This window comes from Rhinolophus hipposideros (genome assembly GCF_964194185.1).
Source record: "Rhinolophus hipposideros genome assembly, chromosome: 19".
NCBI classification, from domain to species: Eukaryota; Metazoa; Chordata; class Mammalia; order Chiroptera; family Rhinolophidae; genus Rhinolophus; species Rhinolophus hipposideros.
The window spans coordinates 29,221,842-29,249,026 of NC_138065.1; the positions used below are offsets into that span (position 1 = coordinate 29,221,842).

The 27,185-nt window shown below is 45.8% G+C and overlaps 1 protein-coding gene and 1 pseudogene across 5 annotated transcripts in view; one reads left to right on the forward strand and one right to left on the reverse strand.

Moving 5' to 3' along the window:
* Positions 1 to 27,185, forward strand: part of ATP2B4 (ATPase plasma membrane Ca2+ transporting 4) — a 91,005-nt gene that overhangs the window by 37,313 nt on the left and 26,507 nt on the right. For 2 of the 4 annotated variants that reach the window (XM_081026953.1, XM_081026951.1), the window contains exons 2-10: positions 4,538 to 5,177; positions 16,760 to 16,957; positions 18,203 to 18,460; positions 18,946 to 19,071; positions 19,532 to 19,657; positions 20,840 to 20,875; positions 22,411 to 22,572; positions 25,869 to 26,083; positions 26,739 to 26,981. In XM_081026953.1, coding sequence (XP_080883079.1) covers positions 4,985 to 5,177; positions 16,760 to 16,957; positions 18,203 to 18,460; positions 18,946 to 19,071; positions 19,532 to 19,657; positions 20,840 to 20,875; positions 22,411 to 22,572; positions 25,869 to 26,083; positions 26,739 to 26,981 — 1,557 coding nt within the window. In that variant the 5' untranslated portion in view covers positions 4,538 to 4,984. The remainder of the gene's footprint in view (positions 1 to 4,537; positions 5,178 to 16,759; positions 16,958 to 18,202; positions 18,461 to 18,945; positions 19,072 to 19,531; positions 19,658 to 20,839; positions 20,876 to 22,410; positions 22,573 to 25,868; positions 26,084 to 26,738; positions 26,982 to 27,185) is intronic. The other 2 variants (XM_081026954.1, XM_081026952.1) reach the window with 1 other exon arrangement.
* LOC308487227 (small ribosomal subunit protein uS2-like) lies at positions 15,429 to 16,676 on the reverse strand (annotated as a pseudogene). The gene is made up of 2 exons: positions 16,645 to 16,676; positions 15,429 to 16,279 (listed from the first exon to the last, which is right to left on the reverse strand). The product of its transcript is annotated as a small ribosomal subunit protein uS2-like (transcript).

Sequence of the window (27,185 nt, forward strand, 5' to 3'; positions counted from 1 at the left end):
GAGAGAAGGGCCCGTCAGGGATGTTTTGGGCTAGGCAACCTGTATGTTGAAGTGCTTGCCAGCTTTCTTGACAGGGTGTGGTCCTCTGAGAAGAATAGGAGTGCCTGAGAGAAGGCGTAAAGCTTGAGACTCTGTAGGTAATGCCACAGGAAACGCCCCTTCTGGAGAAATGAGAGAGAATCCAGAGCAGGATCTCTCTGTGCCTCTCCCAAGTCACTATGGGTTGCAAGGCCAAGGGTGTGAGATTACAGAGTAGAAGAAGCCCTCATCCCCACTCCCAGGATATTCAGTGGGAATTGTATGTGCTTGGAATCGTGCCAATTCAGAGCCAAGTGCATTCTGGCTGGGGGTTTGGGGGGATGAGTGGGGCCTTTTTGCCCCTGATAAGCCCTGCATCTATCCCCACACCTGCCCAGAAAGTTCAAAGAGATAAGGAGATGTTTTCCAGACCTGTTTCATAGCTTTTAGGGGTCACGGGCAAGGGGCAGATATATTTGTATGGACTTTTTCATCAAGCTTTAGGAAGTACATCCATAGCTTTGTTTCCATTTCCTTAAAAAAGTGTCCTTGTACTTAAGACAGGGTGGCTTTTAATTCAGACTAGGGCACAAATCTTGGCTCTCTGAATCTATATTTCCTTGCTATGAAATGAGGTGCCCGCCTTATAGTGTTACTAGCAAGGATATAGTAAAACAATACATATCATGGTGATAGTAGCTACAGTGTATGGACCAACCACTATATATCAGCCACTATGTGCTAGGCACTATATAATGTGTGTGTGTGTGTGTGTGTGTGTGTGTGTGTATACACATATACATATATATGATTTTTCTGCTATTTTCACATAAAGTGCCTAGTATGGTACCTGGCTCATTGTTGGTGCTCAACAAATATTATTTCCCTCCCTTGCTCCACTCTTGAAAATAGAGAGAAATAGAGCCTCATTTGGGATGAGGGAGAGAGGATCAGAGAAAAGAGAACAGGTTTTTTGGGAGTGGGGTGGGGCTGAAGCGGGGTTCGTATTTCAGTTTGGTGCATTCTAAGGTGGGACCAGCCTGCTCCCACCCCCTTCTTTACCCGTCTTCCCTTCTTTATCCGTCGGCCTGCATGGCAGTGATGTTGGCACTCTAACCAGAGCATCTCTGAGTGCCACTACCTCGCTCCTGAGCACAGGCTCTCAGCACTGAAGAGGGCAGGGCAGGGAATAAGAGTCTGCTCTACTGATCATATAAAGTAATATGATTTCTTGCCCCTGCAGGAAGTGATGAGAAAGTTTACCCTTCCATCCTATCATCCCTTTGCCTTGCAAAATGCTAGACATGGGGAGTGAGAATGCCCAGAGCCAAATGATTAATCCTAACCTGATAAGAGGTGGTGTTTCCCAGGCATCTAAGCGTTGTGTCTGAGGCTGAAGCAGTGTGAGCACTTACAGATTGTTCTTTGCCAGTTACCTAATAAGGTTAGGGGCTAGGCCAGGGGTGTCCAAACTTTTTTCAACAGTTCTCACAAAGGGCCATATGCAGTAAAATACACAAACAGCTGGGCCACTCACTCGAGGTGAAGTACGTATTGCCTCACCTTGTTTATTTAAGGAAACTAAATATATTTTTGGAATTTGCTGCGGGCCAATTAACAATGGATTGCGAGCTGCAGTTGGCCCGCAGGCCGCAGTTTGGACACCCCTGGACTAGGCAAACTCAGCAGTTGCAGTGAGCTCATATTCTAAGAGCTCAGAGCTCAAAGAGAAATATGGGCACCTACTATACCTTCAAGTCCCAGAAGAACTTTCATGGAGAAATAAACTGGGCCCCAATTGGGCACTGCCCCTTTGACGTTGTGCCAGCAGCTTAGTGATTGACATCCTGAGTACGTGTCTCTAGAGCAACCTGAAATAGACAAACCTTATTTCTTTCCAGTGCCCAATCTTAAATGGCCTTTTTTCATTGGTTGCCTATGTGAGTGGAAGGAGCTCTCCTCTTTGATACCTTGAGGAGAGGTTCAAAGTAAGGAGTTCTGACTTAGACTGTCCCTTCTGCTCTAGAGGTCCAAGGCCATATAGCCCAGTGGTTATAACCTAGCAAATGGTTATTACTAATGAAGCTGCCTTGGGATTTTCCATTCTCCTCTGGCAAGGAAAGATGGAGGGACAAAGTTCATTAAGATCAAATTAAATTTTCTCCCATCGCTTGAGTGTCTTTTATACTGGACACTGGGCATCTTTCTTCTAAGATTTGCAAGCATTATTTTGATCTATAATCCCATTCCTATATCACTTTTTAGGATGGTGTAAAAAGGTAAGGCTGATTCTTTTCCCAGGAAAGATGGAAGGAACTGAGCTCTAAGAAGGCTAAGTGACTTGCCCAAAGGATGCCCTGGAAGATGGTAAATCTGGTTCTGAATCTGTTACTGGTTATTCAACAAAAAATTTACCTGAATGCCCACCATGTGCAGGTTCTCTTCTAGGCACTGGGGATAAGGCAGTAAATAAGACGAACGAAAATCTCTGCCTTCATGGAACAAACTTTGTAATAGGTAGAGACAGAAAGAATAAAATCTCCTGATTTCCAGTTTAGCACTCTATCAGCACTGTTCACAACATCCTCTCGAAAGCTTAAGAAGTTCTATGTAAGGGTCAAAATTGGCTTGTTGCTACTGTAGCCCTTCCCATGGCTTGGAGGAGAAGCTGAACTGGAGAGAAAAATTCTTTGGCACTGCCTATCTCTGTGCAAGTCTGAATGAAGAGAGTTTGACACATTACATCAGGCTTTTTCCAAATCTCCTTGATCCCCAGGATTCACTGATGACATCTAAAAAGAAAGGGAGTGTGATATTAAAAAACAATAACAACAACAAAACAAAACTCTGCTTGTTTAACTCTTTGTAAGTGAGAGTAGCTCTAAAAATGTATGGTAGAAGGAGGAGTCAGAGGGCACATTTGGATAGAAGATAGGAAGTGTGTAACCACCTCCATCCCAGGGGAAACAGGTTTGATTTGGAATCAGCAGGAACTTTGGCCACTTATGATTTTTGGAAAAGTAATTGATAAAAGAGTCAAGTCCTTATCAAATGGTTCTGTGCTTCTTTGTTCACCTTCTAGAATTGAGGATATCACCAATTTATTAAAGATAGGTTGACCAGAGCTCCTTGCCAACCCCTGGTAACCTAACTTAAGTCAGTGGGCACTGTTTGACCAGGGCTGAGCCTCCCATGTTCTGGTGCTGCACTCAGGAAGAGCCCTTTCACATTTAAATGGCTGATGTGTGGCAATGGTTCCTGCAATGACACACAGTGGCACCTCTCTGAAGCTGAGAACAGGGCTCAGGATAAACCATGTTACCCAGAAAATAAGACCCAGCTGGACTATCAGCTCTAACGTGTCTTTTGGAGTAAACATTAATATAATATTATAGTAAAATAAGACTGGGTCTTATATTAATGTGTGCTCCAAAAGACGCATTAAAGCTCTTGGTCTGCCTAGGTCTTACTTCCAGGGAAACACGGAACCACCTTCCCACCTTCAGTCCTCCATATCCTCATCTACACATAGCTCCACCCCTCTACCTCTTTCTGCATGTATGAGAGGTAACACATACCTTTCTGAGGGGAGGAAAGCTGATTTGAGACCCTCTAGTGCTCACTCATGCAGAGGCTGACTTTATTCCCCTGCTGACCGTGTTGTGGCCCTAAGCTCTATCTGAATGGAAAGCTGTCTTATCCCTGCCACCCCAGAGAAACTTGAATGTTCATAGGCTTCAAACTCATTATCTTTCCTCCTCAGAGGTCCTTCTGACCCCTTATGTAAAAAGGTTCCACCCTGTTATGACAACTGCCGGAGCATTTCATTCTCTCCTTCCATCCACAAAACCTTTTTGGAGAAGGGTGGGGCTTAGCTCCAAGACCTGAACTTCAGAATCTGACTTGTGGACAATTGCAGCAAGCTGCAGAATTTCTATACAGCTGGAGGCTGAATATTCTGAAGAGCCGTAGAGGACTTGGGCATCTTCCATCAGGTTGTCCTCTTGTTTCATAAATTGTGTTGGGAGTAGGGAAGGATAGGGGCATGGGGGAGGGTGGCAGACTGGCAGGCCACCCTCCAGGTCACTCGTGTCTGGATTTCTTTTCTGATCTCTCACCTCATAGAAGGGAGGTCAGATGAAAGGATTCTGTAGCAGGTCCCACAAATAATAGACAGGGAGAACATTAGAGCCATTAGAGGTCATAACCTTTTAATTCAAGTTTCTGAAGTTGTGGGATTTGTATTGCTTGGTCTGGGAGAGGCAAGATATGAAGACTGGGGTCTATCTAAAATTACTTTTTTACCTTGGACTTTGCAGGCTGCTGGGTCTTCCCAGGGAAGAAGGAGGTTCTCCTGAGTTAGTTCACTCAGCTCAGGCCCCAGCTATCAGTTCAGCGAAGGCATCAGCTATTATCTAAACCTTTGTGCTAAAATGAGTATCTCTTGCCTTTGCAGGTGCTGAATCACCATGGCTGCTCTAATTGTTTCTTTTTGTCTATCTTTGAATCTTTATTTCAGAGATCCAGTTGTCATCGGTATCCAGGGAGCCCTCCTCCTTCTCCTGCTGCCTCTTTACCACTGCAGTTGCTGGTTGTTGCTAAGGTTGCCTCCATGGTAACATGCACATCCTGTTTACACCTCCATCTGGGCAAGTTGGTCTAAGCTAGGAACCTACCTACCCTGGACAACCACTTCCATTACCACCTGGGGACACCAATCATCGTGACACGTGGTCCTGCTTCTACTCTGTTCCCCCATCTTCTTCCTCTTCTCACTGCCAAGCTTCATACAGGAAAAAGGATTGAGGCTAGAGACCGTGAAGCTTATTGTACAGATATAGTCAATCAATTTCCTAACTGGGCTCCCAGAGAAGCCAGAAGTGAGGCCAAGAAGCAAGAGACCCTGATCAGTTGAAGGGAAACTCCACATTTTCTCTGGTTGAGGGGATTGGTAGCAATAGTCAAAATGACGAACCCAAGAGAACATGCCTTTCCGGCCAACTCAATGGTTGAGAGCCATGAAGGGGACTTTGGCTGCACAGTAATGGACCTGAGGAAGCTCATGGAGCTGCGTTCGACTGATGCAATGAACCAGATCAGTGTCCACTTTGGAGGTGTAATGAATCTCTGCAGTAGACTGAAAACCAACCCTGTGGAAGGTAAAGGCCATATCAGGAGCGGGGAATTGGAAGAAGGTGGCTAGTGTTAAAAAATATTGATTTCTTAGCTTCTAGAGAAGGCATATTTCTGGAGCCCTCAAATGGTATATCTGTCTGGTGGGAAAAGTATGGTATCTGAAGCACTAAAAGGAGATGAGGTCATAGCCATTTCTATTCCCCAGACATGATGTTTAGGGCCTGTGGTATTATCCTCTGAAGGTCATTTTCTTCTCCTTTTTCTGTATCAATGTACGGAAAGGAGGATATTTATCACTATTTTGGAAACATTTATGTTAGAGATACTTTTATCAGTAAATAATCATCCAATCCCTTATTCTGTATCAGTCTTTGATTGCAAAAGGGTTTAGATGTGATTCTTTCCCACAGTGATTTCACAGTGCAATTGGCAGGATGGGCACCAAAAAAGCGAATAAGTCCATCTACCCAATATAGCAATTTTCTAACATATACAATTAAAAATGGGCAGTAAGTCGTATAGCTGTACCCGCCAAATCATTGGACTACTCGCTCTGTTTCCTTTCAGGGAATTATTGATGACTTTTTCAACCCGGTCTAATGCACTTATTTATTTTTTTTTTTTTAAGATTTTATTGGGGAAGGGGAATAGGACTTTATTGGGGAACAGTGTGTACTTCCAGGACTTTTTTCCAAGTCAATTTGTTGTCCTTTCAATCTTAGTTGTGGAGGGTGCCATTCAGCTTCAAGTTGTTGTCCTTTCAGTCTTAGTTGTGGAGGGCGCAGCTCAGCTCCAGGTCCAGCTGCTGTTGTTAGTTGCAGGGGGCGCAGCCCACCATCCTCTGCAGGAGTCGAGGAATCAAACCGGCAACCTTGTGGTTGAGAGCCTACTGACCCATGTGGGAATCGAACCAGCAGCCTTTGGCGTTAGGAGCACGGAGTTCCAGCAGCCTGAGCCACCAGGCTGGCCTGCACTTTTAATGTAGTTATTCTTAATCTACACTAAGAGTATAGCTTAAGAATAACTATATTAAAAGTGCTGGCTGGCTCAGCCCAATTGCTCAGTGAGCCATAGTAATATGAAATTTTGCCTCATCAAAATGGAGAGAGAACAAAATGAATCTTGCTTTCTCACTTTTGCCTGGTTTCAGCATCTCTGTTACAGGTTCTTGTTTGGTCCTATCAGTCAGGCAGGCCATGGTTGAGGAGCATGAGATGGAACAAAGATCTTATCCTTTAGATGCCTTCAACCTCTTGAGGTATACTATTCCTAAGCCTTCCTTGGAGACCACATCCTATTTCTTGCCTATTCTAAGAAGTTTTGATCCCTAGCCAATGCTATAAGTTAGTGACTTGGAGTCCAGACTCTTAAGAATTTTAAAAAGAGAGAGAAAAAGAGATTTTTATCTGATATCTGTACAATGCCCATGTCTTGTTTTCTTTGCAATCTGAGACAGCTGCACTACATGTTTTCTTTGCTTCTAGAATTCAGTTTCCTGTCATATAGGCTTTGAGTTCAAATACTAGTTCTACCACTTACTAGTTCTACCACTTACTAGCTGAATAACATTAAAAAGTTTACTCAGCTTCCCTGAGTCCGTTTCTCCTTTGAAAATGATACCTAGCACATAGAGATGTTGGGATTAAATACTGTAGTGTATATACAGCGCCCATTTATAATGGGGATTCAATAAATTAGTTGTCTCAGATTAAAATGGAGTCCATGTGTCTGAAGATATTTGCCAGAATATGAGTGCCTATGGAGTGCAGTGTGTTATTATATCTCTAGAGGTTACTGCACGTGTAACTGCAACTACTGTCCATTTCCTCCAGGCACCTGTCAATGTCAAAAAGAGATCTGGTTGAGATGGCAGGGCCTAGTTGCTTTCATGTGCCTCAGTCTTTGCCTTATGGCTGGTATCAAATGACTGCCCTTGGCACTGCCTACTTATTGTCAGTTAGATTTCTTTACCACTTTTGTAGTAGTATTGACCTTAAAGAGAGGCTATTTCTATTATGTTTTCACTGAGATAATGCACCAATCAGAATTTAGACAGATCGTTCTTTTTCCTTTTCTATCCTGTTATTGAGCCCTTTGGTCAGTTGTTTCTCTCACAAAGTGAAACTCAGGAACCCAAATAAGCTGGAACCTAGGAAGCTCCTAATAGCAGGATCCAGGTTTTCCTTCCAAATTTCCAAATCCTTTCTCATAGCTCCCACTGTTTGCTTTCTGATTCCCAAAGAACTTCCATTCCCAAAGGCCAACATATGTTCTATTTTAATTTCAACATCAGATATCAAATGTTAATACTCAGATTCTTTCCCAGTCTTGGTTTCAGACCTACAGTTGAAAGCCTCCCCTTCTGATGGCAGGTGCCTGTGTTGTCATAGACCCTGACCATACCTATATCCTAGTACGTCTACCATTGACATAGTTGTCCATTGCCATTCTCCTGCTTCCTTAGATCACAGATATGTATCCTGATTTATTTCAATGTAAGACTTACCATGGTCCTGGTCCTTGAGCTGGGGAATCAGAGTGTCAGAAAAAAACTTTTCCAAGAGTAATTTTAGCTCCCCATTGCCAACAATGACCTCCTTGTGTGTGTAAGAGGAATAAAGGGGTTGGAAAAGGAGACACCAAAGAACTTTAACACAGGAGTCTCCCCAGACAAGGGTGATGCTGAGCTGTTTAGTTGGGCAGGCTGAGAAAAGAGCATTGATATCCAGGTGCCCAGTTAGCTGGTACTATAAAACGCCAGCCTGTTCACAGAAGACCACACTGAAGTGACTGACAGCCTAGCATGGTTTTGTCACCTGTGGAAGGCACCTGCAGACTAATAATAAAAATAAAGAAATTTACCTGGTACTTGAATTCTGTTGGTTGGAGACCAGAGTGAAGTAAGATTGGGATGATTGGTTACTAGAGTATGAATGACCCTTCTCCTTTATTTTCTGTTGGGTTGATAGCATCTGTAGTATAGATTGACAGATTTTTTTTTTTAAAACCCTAGCTACTAAGGGGCCTTATGGAACTTGGAGTCTATAACATTTCTGACACCAACATGGTTTTATCATTATAGATTTACACAGTTCTAGAGGCAGGTGGGATTAATTTTAATTTGTATATTCTCTCTCTCTTTCTCTCACTCTCTCTTTCTCAACAGGCCAAAAGGTTTAAATTACTTACCTAAGGTCTTCCCACAGGAATGGAATATTTCATGTTTTCTGATTCAGAGTCCTTTACTGCTCTGCTGCTTCATGCTAAGACAGCAACAGAGAATCTCAGAAGCACAGATAATTTAAGTTTTTGTATTAATCAACATAAGAATGTCCAAACCTGTAGAGAATTTTTTTTTAAAGATTTTTTTATTGGGGAAGGGGAAGAGGACTTTATTGCGTGTACTTACAGGACTTTTTATTTTCCAAGTCAAGTTGTTGTCCTTTCAGTCTTAGTTGTGGAGGGCACAGTTCAGCTCCATTTCCAGTTGCTGTTGCTAGTTGCAGGGGGCGCAGCCCACCATCCCTTGCAGGAGTCGAGGAATTGAACTGGCAACCTTGTGGTTGAGAGCCCACTGGCCCATGTGGGAATCGAACCGGCAGCCTTAGGAGTTAGGAGCATGGAGCTCTAACCGCCTGAGCCACCAGGCCGGCCCCCTGGTCCACATATTTTAATGCTTGACAAAAATGCCTAATTGTGACCCACAATAATGTTAGTTTAATATTGGCTTGTGCTCCTTGAAAGTACACGGCTAGTTAGAGTAAAAGAAGTTGCTCCAGTAGCCAAGAGTTGGTTAGACTCGAGAAAACTCAGAGGTGCTCATCTTCACAGCATTCAGCAACAACCAGAAATAGGGTTGAATGTGATCAAAAAAGGGAAGGCAAGTTAAGGAAACAAAAGGGCGGGGGACATATGTGAGACAGACTCAAGCCAAAAGAATATCTTGGAAGGAGGGGGAAGGTTGGAGGTGGGCAGACTACCTCAAACAGCCAGAAAGCAGTTATGTTGTGATGTGAGTAGTTCAGGCAAGTCTAGTAGCTTCATAGAAGACATATTTAGTACTTGGTAGAGGGGTGGGAAAGATTTACAAAAAACCTGGGGGAAGCAGCTTCCACAGCCATATGCTGGATGATTGAGAAAAACAGGAGTGAACGGTGTCCTCCCTTTGTCCCCGCCCCCCTCATCCTGCCCCTGCAGGGAATTCCATGTTGCATCCTGGGAATTCCCTGTCTGGTTTGAGTTACTGCCTAGGGCTGAATTAGGCCAATAGTGCCTGACCGTTCTCTTCCCACCAGAACCCCAGGCTTTGTGAATTCTTTTCTATCCAGCCCCTCCTCGCTCAGAGCTGGACTTCTGGGTTAGCTGGCATAATGCTGCCAGGCAGGGGGCAGAGAAATCTTGGTGGGAAGAGTGGTTAAGTCTTCTGAACCTGAGCACCCTCCCTGCTTTCTCCCCTTCCACCAGCCCTGGAGCCCTCTATGCTACATTCCTTTGGCAGCTCAGTACAAAGTGTTGCAAGTTTTGTTTTGATTTGAACCTTCTTGTTGCTGCCTTGAACTGAACCATCTTCTGGGGGTGGGAAGAGAGATGACATTCCCTCCTTGGCTGAGGTCAATGTTGTGTCTATCTTGGAAGTGGGGCTTTCGCTCTTTTTCTTTAGCTCTGAGGTGTGAGCACGGGGGAGTGTGAGCTGCATGGAAGCACATGCGTGCAGCATGGGAGAAGGTGGCTGAGCAGAGGGCTGAAGAGGGCACTCAGGGAGCTTTCTCTTTGTGCCGGAGTTGGAATATGTAAAACACGCATAGAGCAGAGGCCAGATAAGGGGGATGTTCTCTGAGGAAGTGCCCACCTCTGCAGGCTGTTTTGAGGACAATGAGGAAAGGGGCATTCTTCTCTAAGTCTGCCATCCTTTTGCTGTGACCTGGAGGAGATTGCTTTATCTCTAGGGGCTGGAAGTCCAGCAGATAGAGAGCATGTCCCCAAGCTGTGGATGTGTTAAGCTAGAGAATGTGAAGTATGGAAATTATTCTTCATCCTTAAAGGAGTGGCATTTGGTTAGCAGCAGGAGCTGGCTAAAGCCTATAGGTTTCTATGTAGATTTGAATCTTCTGCTCCTCATCACCCCCCAATCTAGGGTTTTTAAAGTAGTATTTGAAAGGTATTCTGGTGTCTGTTCTTCTCACATACCAGAGAGGACTGCCTTCAAGTCAACCCAGAGAAACCTCTCCCTTATACTATCTGTGTGGGAGAAGATTCTGCTGTCTCTTTGGCAAGGTATCATAACTCAGACATCTGGGAAGTCCCTCATGATGCCCAACTTAGCCCCACCCTTTCTGGGACTGAACTGGTTCTGATAAGGTTTGCCTCTGCCTGGGTGATAGCCCTGGGCCTCCTAGCAAGGCTGGCTCTGGCCCTTCCCTGCTGAAATCAGGCCACTAAGCTGCAGCTTCTCTTCCATAGCCCTGGGTCCCGACACAGGCTCACAGCAGACACAGATTTTCCACTGCTGCTTATTTGTCTCCTGCTAGCTTGGGCAGGGGCTATGTCACTCCCCAGCATGGGGTGGGGGTGATGACTTCACAGCCTGACATTCCTGTCACCTCTCCCAGCTCATGTGTTAAGTCTAGTTCTTAGGGCCAGAAGCACTCCTGATTGGGTGGAGCTTTCTCTCTCTTGTTCTTGGAGACAAGATTCTTCCTCCCTCCCTCCCTCCCTCCCTTTCTCTGTCTCTCTCCCTCCTTCCCGCCCTCTCTCTTTGATGTATTTCTAAGGGAAATCCTTTTCTTGTGATTTCAGCATTCTCTCCCCACTAAGTCCTCCTTCCCTCTCCAGGAAGCTATGTGTTTGAGATGCAACTGCAGAAATCAGAGAACAAAACCTTTCCTGGGCTGGACAAGTACGAATATGCAATTACAGCTGCTGAGATCAAGCTCTGATATGATAGACTCTCAGGAGGCAGGAAGAATTGGAATGGAAAGCCCAAAATTGGGGATTGGCCAAGCTCTGTGGCTTGGCTGTCTGTGCCATGCCACATATCTGAGAGAGGATTCCCAAGGCTGCTATGCTAACAGCCCAATCTGCCCCTTCCTGCACAGGGCATGCTGGGAACTGGGCAAGCCACATGGCTTCTTAAGGTAGCTGTTTGAAGAGCTTAGCGAAACTTAAGGAGGAACAGATAGATAAAATGGCAAAAAGGAAGTAAGTATGTGACTTTGAGGATATCTAGGTAAGAGCAAGGCCTAACCTTTTTGGTTTCCCATAACGTGTCTTTGTTTCATTTGCTTGGGTCCAAAAAAGGCCATAATGAACTTTTTATTGATTATAAATGTATAGGTTGGACTCTGATAAATGTGGTGTCACTATCCCTGAGGATAGCAAAACGACAGAACAGGACTGATTTGCTTGAGAGTGCAGAGGAAAGCAGCATGTGGGCCTGCCCTGTGGTGAATAAAGTAGGTAACCAACCCTCCCTGTTTGCCTAGGACTGAGGGGGCATTCTCAGGAGGCAAGAGCTTCATTGTTAAAACCCAGAAAGTCCCAGGCAAACCCAGGCAAATTAATGAGCCTAGAATAAAGCCTTAGCTGAGTGCTGCACCATCAATACCCTGGCCCTGCTGCAAGTAGGTTGGCATCCCGCTGCTTTCTGTGGAGTAATATAGCCTCTGCCACATACTAGGCTTGAGTAATTACAAAACCTCTCTAGGTCTTAGTTTGCTTATGTGTAAAATGGGTTTAATAGTAATTACCACATAGGGTATATAATGTTTGAATGTGAGAAGACACCAATGCGCCTGGTGAATCATCTGGTACAGAGTAATCACTTAAATGTTAGCAAACTTATTTATTACTCATTCATTTAGTTCATTCAATAAATCTCTATGCATACCATGTGCCAGACACTGCTGTGGACCTATAGAACAAAGACAAAAATCCTGCCCTTGTGGAGGGGGATAGACAAACAGAATAAATGAAAACAGCATATCATATATTAGGCGAGAAGACCTGTAGAGGGAACAACTGAGCAGGAGAAGGGGAATGGAATTGCTGGGGCAGATAAGTCATAATGTTAAATACCTCACTAAGAAGGTGACATTTGTGCGAAGACCTGAGGGAGGTGAGAGAACGAGCCCTACCTGATGAAGACGATTCTGAGCAAAGGGAACAAGGGCCTGAGATAGAAGCATGTCTAGTGCGTTCAGACTGGTGGGAAGGCTAGCTTGGCTGGATCTCAGTGACCAAGGGGAAATTGTAGGAGTTAAGGGGTGAGGGGCCTGGGGCCCCTAAGGGGCCTTGTAGGCCATCACTAGGTCTTCGGTGCCCAGTTCCACTCCAAGTAAAAGCCACTAGAAGATTCTGAGTAGATGAGTGTCATGGGTTGGGTTTGAAAAATATTCTGGCTACTCTGTTGAGAAGAGAGTGAGAGCAGAAAAGCAAGGGTGGAAGCAGGGAGACCAGTTAGAAGACAGTTGTAATTGACGCAAGAGCTGATGGTGGCTTAGACCAGGATGGTAGCAGTGGAGAAGAAAGAATGAGTAGACCTGAGATATACCAGGGGTGCCAAAAATATATATATATATACACATGACTTGTATTCATCTTTTGTTATCGGTATATAGTGAGTATTACAATTTTAATACAGGTTTTCCCTTTCTTAAAATGTGTATATGCTTTTTTGGCACCCTCTGTATTTTGAAGATAAAGAGATAGGATCTCCTGACTAAATGGATTAGTGTATGAGAGAAAGAAGTCAAAGATCATTATAAGGTATTAATATGAGAACAAAGAGGGGCATGGCTCCCTCAGATGGGGTGCTTTTTTTTTTAAAAGAGTGATGCTTAATTTTTTATTATTTTTTATTATTGGGGAATATTGGGAAACAGTGTATTTCTCCAGGGCCCATCAGCTCCAAGTAGTTGTCCTTCAATCTAGTTGTGGAGGGCGCAGCTCAGCTCTAAGTCCAGTCGCCTTTTTTAATCTTTAGTTGCAGGGAACGCAGCCCACCATTCCAGTGGGAATTGAACCAGCGACATTGTTGTTGAGAGCTCACATTCTAACCAACTGAGCCATCCGGCCGCCCCTCTGGAAGCTCAGTGGCAGCTCGTTGTCTTCAGTCTAGTTGTGGAGGCCACAGCTCACTGACCCATGTGGGAATCAAACCAGCAACCCTGTCGTTCGGAGCTCGTGCTGTAACCAACTGTAAGCCACCCAGGGGGTGCTTTTTTAGCTAGACTTTTGTTGTTATTGGGCCTTCATTAAGCTATTGGGATGTTCTTTATGATGCTCTCTTATATCAGATGTCTTGGTTTGCCTTCATAGTCATTGTACCCACCTTTATGGCCTCATTTCTCTTTACATTGTGAATCTTGCTTTCTTGAAAAGCATCCCAAATAGATTAACAAATTATCAAAACTCCTATTTCCCGCAAGCAAACCTGGTCATCCAGCACAGCAGTCCCCAGTTGGCACAGACTTGCTATCTAGGGTCCCTGGGGAGAAAGGACCAGCAAAGCCCTGCCCTCTGGCGACCCTGTCTCTGCCTGCCAGGGGAGCAAGATGCCCTGCCCAGGAACACTCCTTTCCCAGGCCCTTGCTTTTCTTTCCTACTGGGAACCTGCTTCTCAGAGTGGTAGAGGTGGGATAAATCCTCTGGGAAGCAGCCCAACTTGTTTCTAGTGCTTTGACCAAACTCTGTCCCTGCAGAGCTCAGCTCTAGGCCAGGGTGGTGCATTTGGGGACCAGGAGGCAAGAGTCCCGGGGGTAAGAACATTAGGTACCACCTCCCCATCAAGCTCCCTGTTTTCCTTTCCTAAAAGCTAGCAGGTAGAGTGGTCTCCAATCCCCAACTCCGTGAGTGTGGATGCCAGTTCACCCCCATTTTACCTCCAGGCAGGGTTCATCTGCCTTCCCAGACAGATGAGTATCTCGATTACCTCTCCTGATGGTTCTGTTTTCACGGTGGGGAAGTGGAAGCTGTCTCAAACCCTGCAAATAACACTCTCTTAGGTACCTATTTTCCCGTTTTCAAAATCTTTTTCTGTCTAAATGTCTTCCTTAGATCTAACCCAAATTTCTCCTCTTACCATTTAAGATAACACTCTTGGGTCTTATTCAGTGGAGGTGGAGAGTAGATGTTTGCCCTCATGCTATACCCCCATCTCCCCACCAGTGGAATGCACTGCGTGGTAACTGAAGTCTGAAGAAGTCCTCTGGCATCAGTGTCTCCATTTTCTTCTTGCAGCATCCTGTCATCTGCTTTTCCCTGGGCTCTGTGTGAACCTCCATCCTCTGATTCTGTGAGTGGCCTGGTCCTCTGATTCTAACCCTCCTCAGCTGCTGACCTTTTTCACAACAAAGGTTGCCACACCCTGCCTGTGGGGAACCCATCAAACAGTGCAGCCAACAACTTCAAGTGCCAAGACCTGGGCTAATTTGCTGCTGTGTGTAAACAACTTGATAATTGCCAACTGGCAGTAATTGAAATTTTAGGATTTCGCCCCTTCCCTTAAAGTATAAATCCTTGGAGTCCAGTAGAGGAGCCTAACTATAAGGAAGGCACTAGGAATTTCTTTTTCTCTCTGGGAACATGCCTAGAAAATGTGTGCACATTCACGCAGTTATATAAGCATGCATGTATGTGTTAGTGGAAGCATGCTGATAATCAAGGATGGTGTACTATCTGACTTTGTGGCTCCACCTTTTTTGTTCTCTTTTTATTCAACCTTAGTAGTACTGTGTTTCCCTGAAAATAAGACCAGGTCTTATATTAATTTTTGCCCCAAAAGACGCATTAGGGCTTATGTTCAGAGGATGTAATCCTGAAAAATCATACTAGGGCCTATTTTCCGGGTAGGTCTTATTTTGGGGGAAACATGGTAGTACTTCTCTTAGTACCTAATACTTCTCTAAGTACACAGTGTTTAGTAGAATAGTAGTACCGCTTAGTGGTATGTTTTTATGTCTATGTGATGGAAAATGAAAGCTATGTGTGCTCAAAGGGGACGCCCAGAGTTGGAGCCGAAGAGCCTCTGTTCTGTTGATCTCCTGGAACTTGAACTCAGGACAACTAATGGGGCTATGTCTTCTAGCCTCCTAGCATGACCTTGAGCAGATAGCTTATTCTTTCTGGGTTTTGTGTGTGAGCAAATGGTGGAAGCTAACTCTGCTTTTATTTATTTTTATTTTACTTTAAAAAAAAACAAAAAAACACAAACCTTTTAGAAACTGTTTTCCAAAAACCTTACTTTCATTTTGCTTAAGAGTTTGTGGAAGAACAGCTTAGGACCACTCAGCGGTTGTTCCTCCCCATTCAGTGGCCTGAGCAGTGGGGGCTGCAAACCAGTCTTCAGAGGCTGTGTTCAGTAGGGAACTGCTGAGTAGGCACAGAGGGCACCTGCTCGCCTTCAGACCAGTCTGCAACCTCAGGTGGAGCAGCAGTGAGCTCAGAAGCTGGAGCAGTCTTCGCCTTGAAATTCCTCCATGGTCACAGCCTTTTCAGCAGCGGCCTGCTCTTCCTTTTCAGTCTCCTGAGGGTCTCTGTACAAGTAGAGGTCAGGCATGACCTCCCACAGGTGCTTGTGGGAGATGGTGCCACACATGCGCAGGACTTCCCGGGCCAGCATCCGCGACATCAGACTCACGGAGTGAGCGCCCTTGTTGCTGCAAAGGATGGTAATGTCCACATAGCGCAGAGAGTCTGTTACACAGAGCAACGGTCGGCAGGTTAACATAAGACACCTCTGTGTTGGTCAGCCCTGGGATCCGTCACCACCAGAAGTCTTGGCTCCCGGAAGGCTGCCGGGATCCAGTTAGTGAAGGTCCCAGGAGTGAAGTGGCCGGCGATAGGAGTGGCTCCAGCGGCAGCAGCAAACTTCAGCATAGCTCGCTAGCCAGTATTCCTGGACGATATGACACTGATATCAGCCAGGTTTTCAATGGCAACAATTTCATGAGCTGCCAGCAGAAGCTTCTCCCAGGTTCTCTTCAGATCTATGATGTAGGTGCCATCACTTTTCCATTTGTAGATGTACTGTTCTACTTTGAAGTCGAGGTTGGTGCCACCTAAGTGGGTTCCTGCTGCCAGGAGTTTGAGGACATCCTCCTCCCTCATTTGCAGGACATCAAGGCTACTGACATTGTGAAAGATTCCCTTTAAGTTTCTTATGGGAACTGAAAACAATGCTACCCTCTTTGGGTAGAATGGAAAGCAAGCTAACTCTCTCTTTAAGTCTTCACCAGCATTTACGTGTTAATGTGAGAGAGAAGTTCTGTGTGAGTCCCAGGAAACATTTTAATGTTTGTGTTCTTACAACTGGAGCCTAGAACATACTCAATGAGGAGGAAATGAAGTTTTACACCTAGGTTAGCTTACCCCAAACACTTTAAGAGGAGTGAGTGGACCCTGTGACCAGCTTGTCTCGGTTTGCCCATTTTTAGACTGAAAGTTTCACACCCCCTGAGTCCTGGGCAAATTGGGGTGGTTAGTCACACTAACTGTATATCATGGTTGTGTAGATCAGGAAGCATGGGGTCTTTTCACTTCTTTCTTCTATCATTCATCTCTTCCCCTTTTTTCTCACTCATTCCTCCCATTCTTATCTCCTTTTCAGGTCTATCTGGGAACCCGGCAGATCTGGAGAAACGTAAGCAAGTATTTGGACAGAACTTAATCCCTCCCAAAAAGCCCAAGACCTTCTTAGAATTAGTGTGGGAAGCCCTTCAAGATGTCACCCTCATCATCCTGGAGATTGCAGCCATCATCTCCTTGGTCCTGTCCTTCTATCGCCCCCCTGGTGAAGAAAATGAACGTGAGTGTCTTAAACAGCCCGTCATAACTCAGATCTGGTTCTTTCCATATTCACCAAAGAGCACTTACTGTTTGTGGTTGACAGATTATAGCTTAAAAGTTTTCCCCCATTATCCAGTGTGAGTTCTCCAAAGAAAACCAACAAGTAGCTAATAAGCTATTCTTCCAACCCATTCTGATTCCAGGGTCTTTTCCCCCTTCTCCCATCAAATTCTTATTCAGAATGTCACAAATCCTCTACCCTTACCCAACCAATGAAGCCCTGCTTCTCGAAGTGCCCCCCACCAATATTATTGGCATTTTGGGATATAGCAGTGGGAGCCTGACCATGTTGGGAGTAAGTTCTTTATATGTGACTTGCCTATGATTTGCATTGACATGTTTTGTGCTATTTAGTTATTTGCTTCTTTTGGGTTACCATAAATAATTTTATGGTGATAAAATGATGCCGATCCTGCTGTCCTCCAGTATCCTCAGAGCATAGCTCTTCCACCCAAGAGTTTTATTTTTTATTATTCTCTTTCCCTGACTTTCTATTCTGGGGGATTGCAGAAGCACTACCTTTTAATGGGGTAGTTGCATTTGAGCCTTGATTCCCATGCCTATTGTTGGTTGTAAAGAGGTGAGTTACAAAGCCCACCCCAAATGAGGTAGCTAGGCACTCTGGCCCCAAATGCCCTCTGTGTAGTCCTCCGACCCCTGTCCCTTTCTTCCTCAAACACGAGGGATTAAATGAACCATGAAGGCTAAGAAACTGGCCAGAAGGTGAAACTGGATTCCTGCTGAAACCATGGGCTGTCAGTGGAAGAGAGACAGAGCTAGGAGAGTGAGCAAACAGAGGTAATGTCTACTCTGAAGTTACTTCTGTCTTTGCCATTCACTTGTTCCTGAGGGAAGGAGAAACAGAAGGTGAATGAGAGAAAGACAATAAAACCAAGACTACACCTTTTTGTAAGCACTCCTCCTTCCCTTGAAGGACAGAAGGACTCTACTGCTTAGATGGAGTACCATCTTGGGCTGTTTAGTGGATGGTAGTTTATGAAAAGGAAATAAAACGCACTCCTTCCAATACTACGTTGTTCATTTCTGCAGCTACCTACAGATGAATAAGGAGGAAGCTTGCCTGGTGCTGGTGAATTGACATGGAGACACCATGCAGGATCCCTGCCATCAGGCAGAAGCACTACCTTTTAATGTCAACAAAAGCCACTACATGATCCTTTCTTTCTCTCTTTTCCCGGGTTAGAATGTGGTCTACCTGTAAGTAGCCCAGAAGATGACGGGGATTCAGAAGCCGGATGGATTGAGGGGGCAGCCATTCTATTCTCGGTGATCATCGTGGTGCTAGTGACAGCCTTCAATGATTGGAGCAAAGAGAAGCAGTTCCGGGGGCTGCAGAACCGCATTGAAAAGGAACAGAAATTCTCCGTCATCCGAAATGGTCACATTATCCAGCTCCCTGTGGCTGAGATCGTGGTGGGTGATATCGCCCAAATCAAATATGGTGAGAGCGCCATGTTTTTTGCATCCATGCCACCTGCCCTATTTGAGGGCCAGGTGCTTTGGCATAAGGGGGCTAGGAATTGCTAGGGACCCAAAAAGATAGGACACCAAATCATGTTAGCTTCTAGGTTAGCGTTTAAGGAAGTTGTAGGAAGGAAATTCAAAGAAAGAAGTAACTGAAACTCTTCCAAAAGATTATCAACCTGTACCCTGTGTGTCTTCAGGTTAAAAGTATATAATATTCAGGCCATGGGAAGATGTTTGGGGATCAGTAATTGTTTGAATTTATCATACCTGGAAAGGAATCTTGTTCCAGGTTGTGAGAGCTGAAGCTGTCTTTCAAAGGTTCTCCAGATACACCCTGGGCCATTGCTTTTGTGTAGGACCCATGGGGGCAGCCCTGAGATGGGGTTAGGTGAACCCCACCCTCTGCCAGGCTCTTAACCTTCCCTCTTTCCCTGTTGCCCCTTCCCCTGTGTGCACTAGGTGACCTGCTACCAGCAGATGGGATCCTGATCCAGGGAAATGATCTCAAGATTGACGAGAGCTCTCTGACTGGGGAATCGGATCATGTCAAGAAGTCTGTGGAAAGAGACCCCATGTTGCTTTCAGGTACTGCCTGTCGCCATCCCAGTTCCCATTCTACCTCCCACAGACAGCCAGGCCACAGAGACCTGATCCAGATCCTGCTGCCTCTTCTGGCCCTGCCCCATCTCCTTCCCCTGCATTCAAATCGGGCAGTGGCATATTAATGTGTTGAATATAAGTATATGCGGTAACCTAAAAGAAGTTCTACATAAAGTAAGTGCTGCAGGGTCCTTGGAAGGGCTCAGCTTGTTGGGGGTAGATGGTGGTGAAAGGAGCCTTACCTTAAAGCAGACACACTTACCTCCTTATCCCCCAATTTGCTTGGTCTATTTTAAATGGTCCAGCTCTTGACCTTTTTCTACTATCTGCTGAGTATATCATTATCCATGGAGGAGGAAGAGGGGCTGCTTTTTTCTATGTCTGTATTTCTCATGGGTAGGTGTAAAAAAACAACACCCCTCCCATCTTCTCCTTTCTCATACAGGGACCCATGTCATGGAAGGTTCTGGCCGGATGGTAGTGACTGCTGTGGGTGTCAACTCCCAGACTGGAATCATCTTTACCCTCTTGGGGGCCAGTGAGGGAGAAGAAGAGGGGAAGAAGAAGAAAGGTAAAGGGGATTCAGAATGAGATTATCTTCCCTCCCATCCCTATGGATAAACTAGGAATCAAGGGAGCAGATCTGGATGAAAGAATCTGCTGGATGAAGACTGCAGGTATCCAAAACCCTTGCTGAGATAAAGATGTCAACCCCGCCTCTCCAGGGTGCTCTGATAAAATCCTGATTTTGGCTCTAGGCTCCCAAATCAGGTTGCATTTGAGCCTTGATTCCCGTGCCTATTGGTGGTTGTAAAGAGGTGAGTTATAAAGCCCACCCTAAATGAGGTAGCTAGGCACTCTGGCCCCAAATGCCCTCTGTGTAGTCCTCCGACCCCTGTCCCTTTCTTCCTCAAACACGAGGGATTAAATGAACCATGAGGGCTAAGAAACTGGCCAGAAGGTGAAACTGGATTCCTGCTGAAACCATGGGCTGTCAATGGAAGAGAGACAGAGCTAGGAGCAAACAGAGACAGAGCTAGGAGACAGACAGAGCAGAGCAAACAGAGGTAATGTCTACTCTGAAGTTACTTCTGTCTTTGCCATTCACTTGTTCCTGAGGGAAGGAGAAACAGAAGGTGAGTGAAAGATAGTAAAACCAAGACTACACCTTTTCGTAAGCACTCCTCCTTCCCTTGAAGGACAGAAGGACTCTACTGCTTAGATGGAGGACCATCTTGGGCTGTTTAGTGGATGGTAGTTTATGAAAAGGAAATAAAACGCACTCCGTCCAATTGTACGCTGTTCATTTCTGCAGCTACCTACAGATGAATAAGGAAGAAGCTTGCCTGGTGCTGGTGAATTGACATGGAGACACCATGCAGGATCCCTGCCATCAGGCAGAAACAGTTCAAACCTCTCATTTCCTAACACCTCATGCCATTTCTCCAAGTGTTATGACTGAGGCCGGGAGCACCCTCCCAGTAGCAACCGTGCTCTAGGAGGAAGCTGCTCGGTGTAGATGTGTTCACTCACCTGCGTGAGTGGTGTGCTCCATATCCCAGGGTTTCATGAGAGCCCCCAATGAAAAGGGAAGTGAGCAGAGATTTGAGCTTCCTTCACATTCCCTTCACTGCAACTCAACCCCTTTGCTGTCGCCCTTTTGGGCTCTAAGCAGGACCAACAAATTGGATATCTGATCTCTTAATAGTCACTTTGGGTCTCCACCCCACTTTTTTCTTTCTTGTTCAAACAGGTAAAAAACAAGGAGTCCCTGAAAATCGCAACAAAGGTAACCTGTCCACCCACTCATTTACCATCTCTACCTGACTACACTCAAACCAGACCTTTCCAGGCCATCTGCCGTCTCCCTTTTCCTCGCCATAAATCTATTATCTGCTGCTGTGGCCCAGATATCTCATACTGAGGAAGGTGCAGAGATTTGGGGGTGGCCTCAAGGTCCCAGTCCTAATCTAATATGGGACAACAGCACCCCCTGCTGTTGGCTCAGGGAATCTCATGTCAAGGTTTCTCTTGGGGAGTGTGTAGGATTGATCTGCTTTTCCCAGGTTGCTGAATTCTTTGCCTCATTGCCCTCAGCCTGATTTAAACACCAAAGATCATTAGTTTCTGGGTTGGAAGACTTCAGGGTCCTATGATGGAGGGCGTTGGGCGGGCAGTCCCTGCACCCTCCTCTTGCTAGCTTCCTCATTGGTGTCCTCTTCTGGTCTGGAATCCTTCTCTGCTAGTCTCAGGGTGCTTAGAGAGAGGCTTTTCTCCGTGCCTCTCTCCTCACCTCTTTCTTTGTTCTCTCCACAGTCTGTTTTCTTCCTCCTGATCTGATGTGTGTTTCTTTTTTGGTGACTGTGCTGACATCCGTCTCTGTCTTGTTTGTGAGTCTGACAGCAGAGACAGTATCTCAGGAAGGGCACCCTAAGCAAAGGGGCCAATTTCTGCAAGAGTGAAGTGAGAGGGTGGTGGGAGCCAGTGAGAATTGTTCTCTTGAGACAGAGTCTAGAGATTTGTTTCCTCTGTCACCCACATCATAGTAGTCTTTAAAAATAAAGTCATCATATCGGAGAACCAGGGCTCCACAGAACTAATTCTTTAATTTCAGGTCTCTTTAACTCTTCTTTTTAAAGCAAACTGGATTTATATGCCTTTATCCCTGCTTTCTCTTATTCCAGGAGGTTCCCCACACCAGCTTCTTCCCTCTCCCCCAGAAGACTAATCCCAGGTCCCACTCTGGCCCTTTCTACCTTTGTTAGGCAGGGGAGCAAGGGGTTTCCTTCCCCTGTTCAACTGACATAAGAAGGAACTGGAGAGCACCCTTTGTGGGGTCTGTGTTTCTTCCCTGGCAGTCTATACATAGAGATACATGAACCTTTGAACAGAGCAAACTAGGACCCTTATGCTCTGGAAACATCTGTCAGCCTTCCCTTTCAGTCCCTTTCTGCAATAAAGATTCACTATAGTAAGCACTGAGTTACAGAAAGGATGTTTGTTGGTAATAGCTCTTAGTAGCATGACTGATCCTCTTGCTGGAATAAACCTGGCTTGGGACTTTGAGGTAGTGCCAGGAAGATGCCACTGCAGAGGAAATTCATACCCTAAAAGCACCCCTGTTTCATCTCCAGTTGTTAGAATATCATTCCACGGGCCGTAATAGAGGGTCAAAAGCAAGCACCCTGTCTGGCATGGGGTGAGGGTGGTCAGGACTCATGTCAGGGGTCCAAGGAAGAAGACAGGTTTTATGATTTCCACCTGTCTGTTGCTCACTGCTACTACCTGGCCTATTCACCTGTCCTATTTGTGTGTACACCCTAGCAAAGACTCAGGATGGAGTGGCCCTAGAAATCCAGCCACTCAACAGCCAGGAGGGGATCGACAATGAAGAAAAGGAGAAAAAAGTGGCCAAGCTGCCTAAGAAGGAGAAGTCAGTGCTGCAGGGCAAGCTGACGCGCTTGGCTGTTCAGATCGGGAAAGCTGGTGAGTAGGGCAGAGCCTTCTATCTTCGTGGTTTATTGACGTTGTTCCGGATCCTCGCTGTTTTGATTCCTATCTCTCCACTCCACCCAGGTCTGGCAGAAGAAGCTAAAACTTCCAAGTGGCTAGTGTAGTGTAGGTAGCCGTGTCCCCTGCGTCTGCCACTCTTTGGCTACCCCCTAGGCTTTCAGAGACAAACGTTTCTCCCTGTGTAAGGCTTAAAGGCTCTTGGGTCTCTTTCATCCAAACAAATAGGAAGTAAAGAACTTGTATCATAACATGGGAGATTTATATTAGCAAGAAGGGAGACTTTAATAACTGCTTACCTGTTGTGCAGGGCTCCCTATGGGGTCTCTGGTCCCGCTCCCCACATAAGAACACAGGATATGGCTAGGCCGAAAAGGAACACCCACGGAGCCATAGATAGGGGAGTCATACCACTGTAGTCTCGCTGGAGGCTGGAGTTACACGACCTGCAACCTGCCATCTGCTTCTCTGCCTGCCAACTGGCTGATTCACTCTCGACTCACCAACCCGCCCAACTGTAGCAGTTATATCAGTGGCTAATTGGCTAACTGGTAACAGCTGAGGGTCAACTAGCTACAGCTGACGGCCATCAACTACCCAAGCCAGCACCTTTCCACGTGAGGCCAAGAGCCTGGAAACTGCTCTCTGGGACTCTGTCCCCACACCTGTCACATGTATGGGCTTGTAAATTCTGTAAGGGTAGAGAAGACTAGCAGTTTGTTAGAGGTAGTTCCCTAGCAGAGTAGTAGCATCAGAGTGGGGACAGAGTCCCAGAGAGCAGTTTCCAGGCTCTCGGCCTCACGTGGAAAGGTGCTGGCTCAGGTAGTAGATAGCTATCAGCTGTGACTAGTTGGCCATCAGCTGTTACCGGTTAGCCATTAGCCACTGATATAACTGCCATGGCTAAGCTAGCAAGCGTGGATTGCAGTTAGCACGGCGGATTGCAGTTAGCAAGTGGGGTGGGTTGGCAGAGAAGCAGATGGCAGACCGCGGATCGTGTGGTTCCTGCTTCCTGTGTCTCCAACCCAGCCGCCAGTGAGACTATAGTGGTATGACTCCTGTATCGATGGCTCCATGGGTGTTCTTTTTTGGCCTCACCATATCCTGTGTTCTTACGCGGGGAGTGGGAGCTGAGACCCCGCATGACAATCAGGCTAGGCAAAGAGCCATGAATTCAAAATAAGGACTGGAGGGAAAAGGAAGAGAGTGACCACAGAGGCTCTTTTCAGAGGAAAGGTCACTAAAGGCATTCTTGTGTACTGTGAGAGGAGGTGGCTTCTCCATCACTTGCTACTACATTATCTCTCCTCTACTTTCTTCCTGTGGTGAGGAGGGGCAAAGGGGTTGGAGGAGGGAACAAAAGGAAGATTTCTCTTTCATTGGACATACCCCTCCAGGTACTGTCTTATACCACTGCCTATTTACTTCTTGACTCCGAACCCCCACTCCTCTGTTTACCACAATTGTAGTCTAGCCTAGTACTTTAATGTGTGTACAGTTTACCTGAGGCCTTCTTAAAGTGCAGTACTTGATTCAGGAGATCTAGGGCAGAGCTGCAGAAAGTCTGCATTTCTGACAAGCCCCAGGTGAGGCCATGTCGCTGACCCACTAAGCACACATTGAGTAGCTAGAATCTGTGTTGTCCACTACCGTAGCCACTAACCATATTTAACTGTTTCAGTTTAAATTAATTAGAATTAAACACAATTAAACATTTAGTTTCTCAGTTCACATTAGCCTGATTTCGATTGGTCAATAACTGCATGTGGCTAGTGGCTACCATATTGAACAGTGTTAGTCTAGCCTATTCATTTGATTCTATTACCCAGCTAATCTGGACTACTGTGAAATCTCTAGAATATAAACTATATGTGGATGAGATGAATTGCAGTTGTGGAATCAAGTTCTTGAAACTGGCACACACAGGTTTGAAACATTAAACACATTCCACCTAATCCCTCCTATTGTCCTCTTAATCCCTGCTTTGCTCTATAGGAAGGACAAGCTTCCTGATGGCTGGCCACTCATCTCCTCTGTCATATTATTTTACACATTTTACATAAGCTAGGCCAGGACTAGGGTGAGGCAAATGGGGTGCCTTGTACCACCCTGAGAGTGATGGCCCCTTCAATTTTGTACCCTAGGCACCTTGCTTGCCTCACCTTAGCCCTGAGCCTCATGAAGCAAAGTGCAAAAGAATATGCTTTCATTGATATTCATTGATCACCTCTAGCCTTTCAGAGATCCCTGTAAGTCATCAGGCCCTCAGGAAAAGTGAAGACCCAAACCAGACTATGGTTTAAGGCAGAGCTTTTCCCAGATACTGTGCTTCAGATATAGGTACCGCTGTGCCCAGATACTGATCTCAGGGCAATTGGAGCCCCTCGGCCAATTGTTTTCAGACCTTGAGCAGATTCTCCCATTTACCTCAGTGTGTAGGATGACCACTGTCACCGTTTGCTCAGGACTTTCTTGGTTTTAGCACTGAAAGTCCCATGTGCCAGGAAACTGCTCAGTCTCTCAGGCAAACCAGGATGGTTGGTCCCCCACCAGTATGTCACACCAAAAACCTCTCTGTGCCTTAGTTTCTTCAGAAAAAGGGATTATGATAGTAACTTACCTCATAGGGTTGTTAGGAGGATTAAATGAGTTAGTTTATGTAAAGTGCTTGCCTGGCCCATAGTGTAAGTACTATATAAATATGTGCTATTATTTGTCACTTTCATCTCTGCCACATCAGAACAAAGGTTGGGAGGCACTGTTCTAAGGCTTGGTCTTGTAGGTGATGTGCTAACACCATAGGGACACGGCTGTAAACCAGTTGTGGATTGCCCGGCATTCGCAGGTTCCTGCAGAAGTCCACATTGATAAACTACTAGGAAAACAGTCAAATATGGTTACGACATTGTGAATCATAGGAAGAGGGTAGGTCTGAAATGGAATCATAGAGTGCTATTTTGGAAACTAGACCAGCTGCCTTGTGTAAGAATAAGAAAACAGACCCAGAGAGAGTCAAAGACTAGTCTAAATCCATGAATCAGGTTAGTGCAGTGCTGAGACTAGCACCTGTGTCTCTGGAAAGTGAAACCTGTTTTTTCCCCTACACCATCACGTACAAGCAACAAAGAATGGGTTGGGATTTTATGTAGTAGGACTTCCTGGAAGTGGTTTTAAAAATTGGTAGCAAAGGCTACAACTTATGCCAATATGTCCCTGGCTGGGGCCTTAGGAATGCCCTCGAGCTGGAGTTCATGGGACTTGTTTCCTGTCAGGTCTGATCATGTCTGCTATCACCGTTCTCATCCTGATTCTGTACTTCGTGATTGACAACTTCGTGATAAAGCGCAGACCGTGGCTAGCCGAGTGCACCCCCATCTACATCCAGTACTTTGTCAAGTTCTTCATCATCGGCATTACTGTGCTGGTGGTAGCTGTGCCCGAGGGGCTGCCACTGGCTGTCACCATTTCACTGGCCTACTCTGTGAAGGTGAGACTGGAATGATACTGCCTCTTCCTTTAGGACAGAGGGGGAAGGGGAGAGTGCCACATAGCCTTTAATAAAAACAGAGGCCATTGATCCCCTGTAAACTCTGGGTGGAACCTCAGAAGAGCACAAGTCCCTGGCACTGTGGAAGGTCTGTCGCGATCAGGTGCATCAGTGTTTAAGTGTCTCAGTAGAATCTAAAGAAGATTCACAAGAATAGTATCCTGCGGGCGGCCGGTTGGCCGGTTGGGTTCAATTCCCACATGGGCCAGTGAGCTGCTCCCTCCACAACTAGATTGAAAAAACAATGGTTTGACTTGGAGCTGAGCTATCGGTGGGCAGCCAGTTGCCTCAGCTGGTTAGAGAGCAGTGCTCCTAACATCAAGGTCACCGATTCGATTCCCACATGGGCCAGTGAACTGCGCTCTCCACAACTAGATTGAAAATGATGACTTGACTCGATGGGTCCTGGAGAAACACACTGTTCCCCAATAAAAATTAAAAATAAAATAAAATAGTATCCTGCATCTTTGTGTGGGACAAGAGAATGAAATGTAGAGAGACGTAGGCTAGGAAATGGCCTTTGACCTATATTTGGGGGAGCTCAGTTGGTCCCCTCTCAAGTCTTCTCTCAAGTCTTTTCTCTTGTTTTCTGTAGAAAATGATGAAAGACAATAACCTAGTACGGCACCTAGATGCTTGTGAGACAATGGGCAATGCCACAGCCATTTGCTCTGACAAGACAGGCACGTTGACCATGAATCGCATGACTGTGGTACAGGCTCATATCGGAGACACCCGTTACCATCAGCTGCCAAGCCCTGACGCCCTCGTGCCCAAGGTCCTGGACCTTATTGTCAATGGCATTTCTATCAACAGTGCCTATACCTCTAAGATCCTGGTAAGCTCTTCCTTTGCCTGGCCACTGAGAATGGGTGGTTGGAGGGAACATAAATTCTCCCTGAGACAGATCATTCTCCCTTGTTCATTCTGCCTGTATTGACATCCCACATCATATTTTCCACTCTTCAGTGAACATGTTTAGGTGACACCAGGGAATAATCCATGGAAGTAGATTGGGGGAGTGGCAGGTAGGAATCTATGG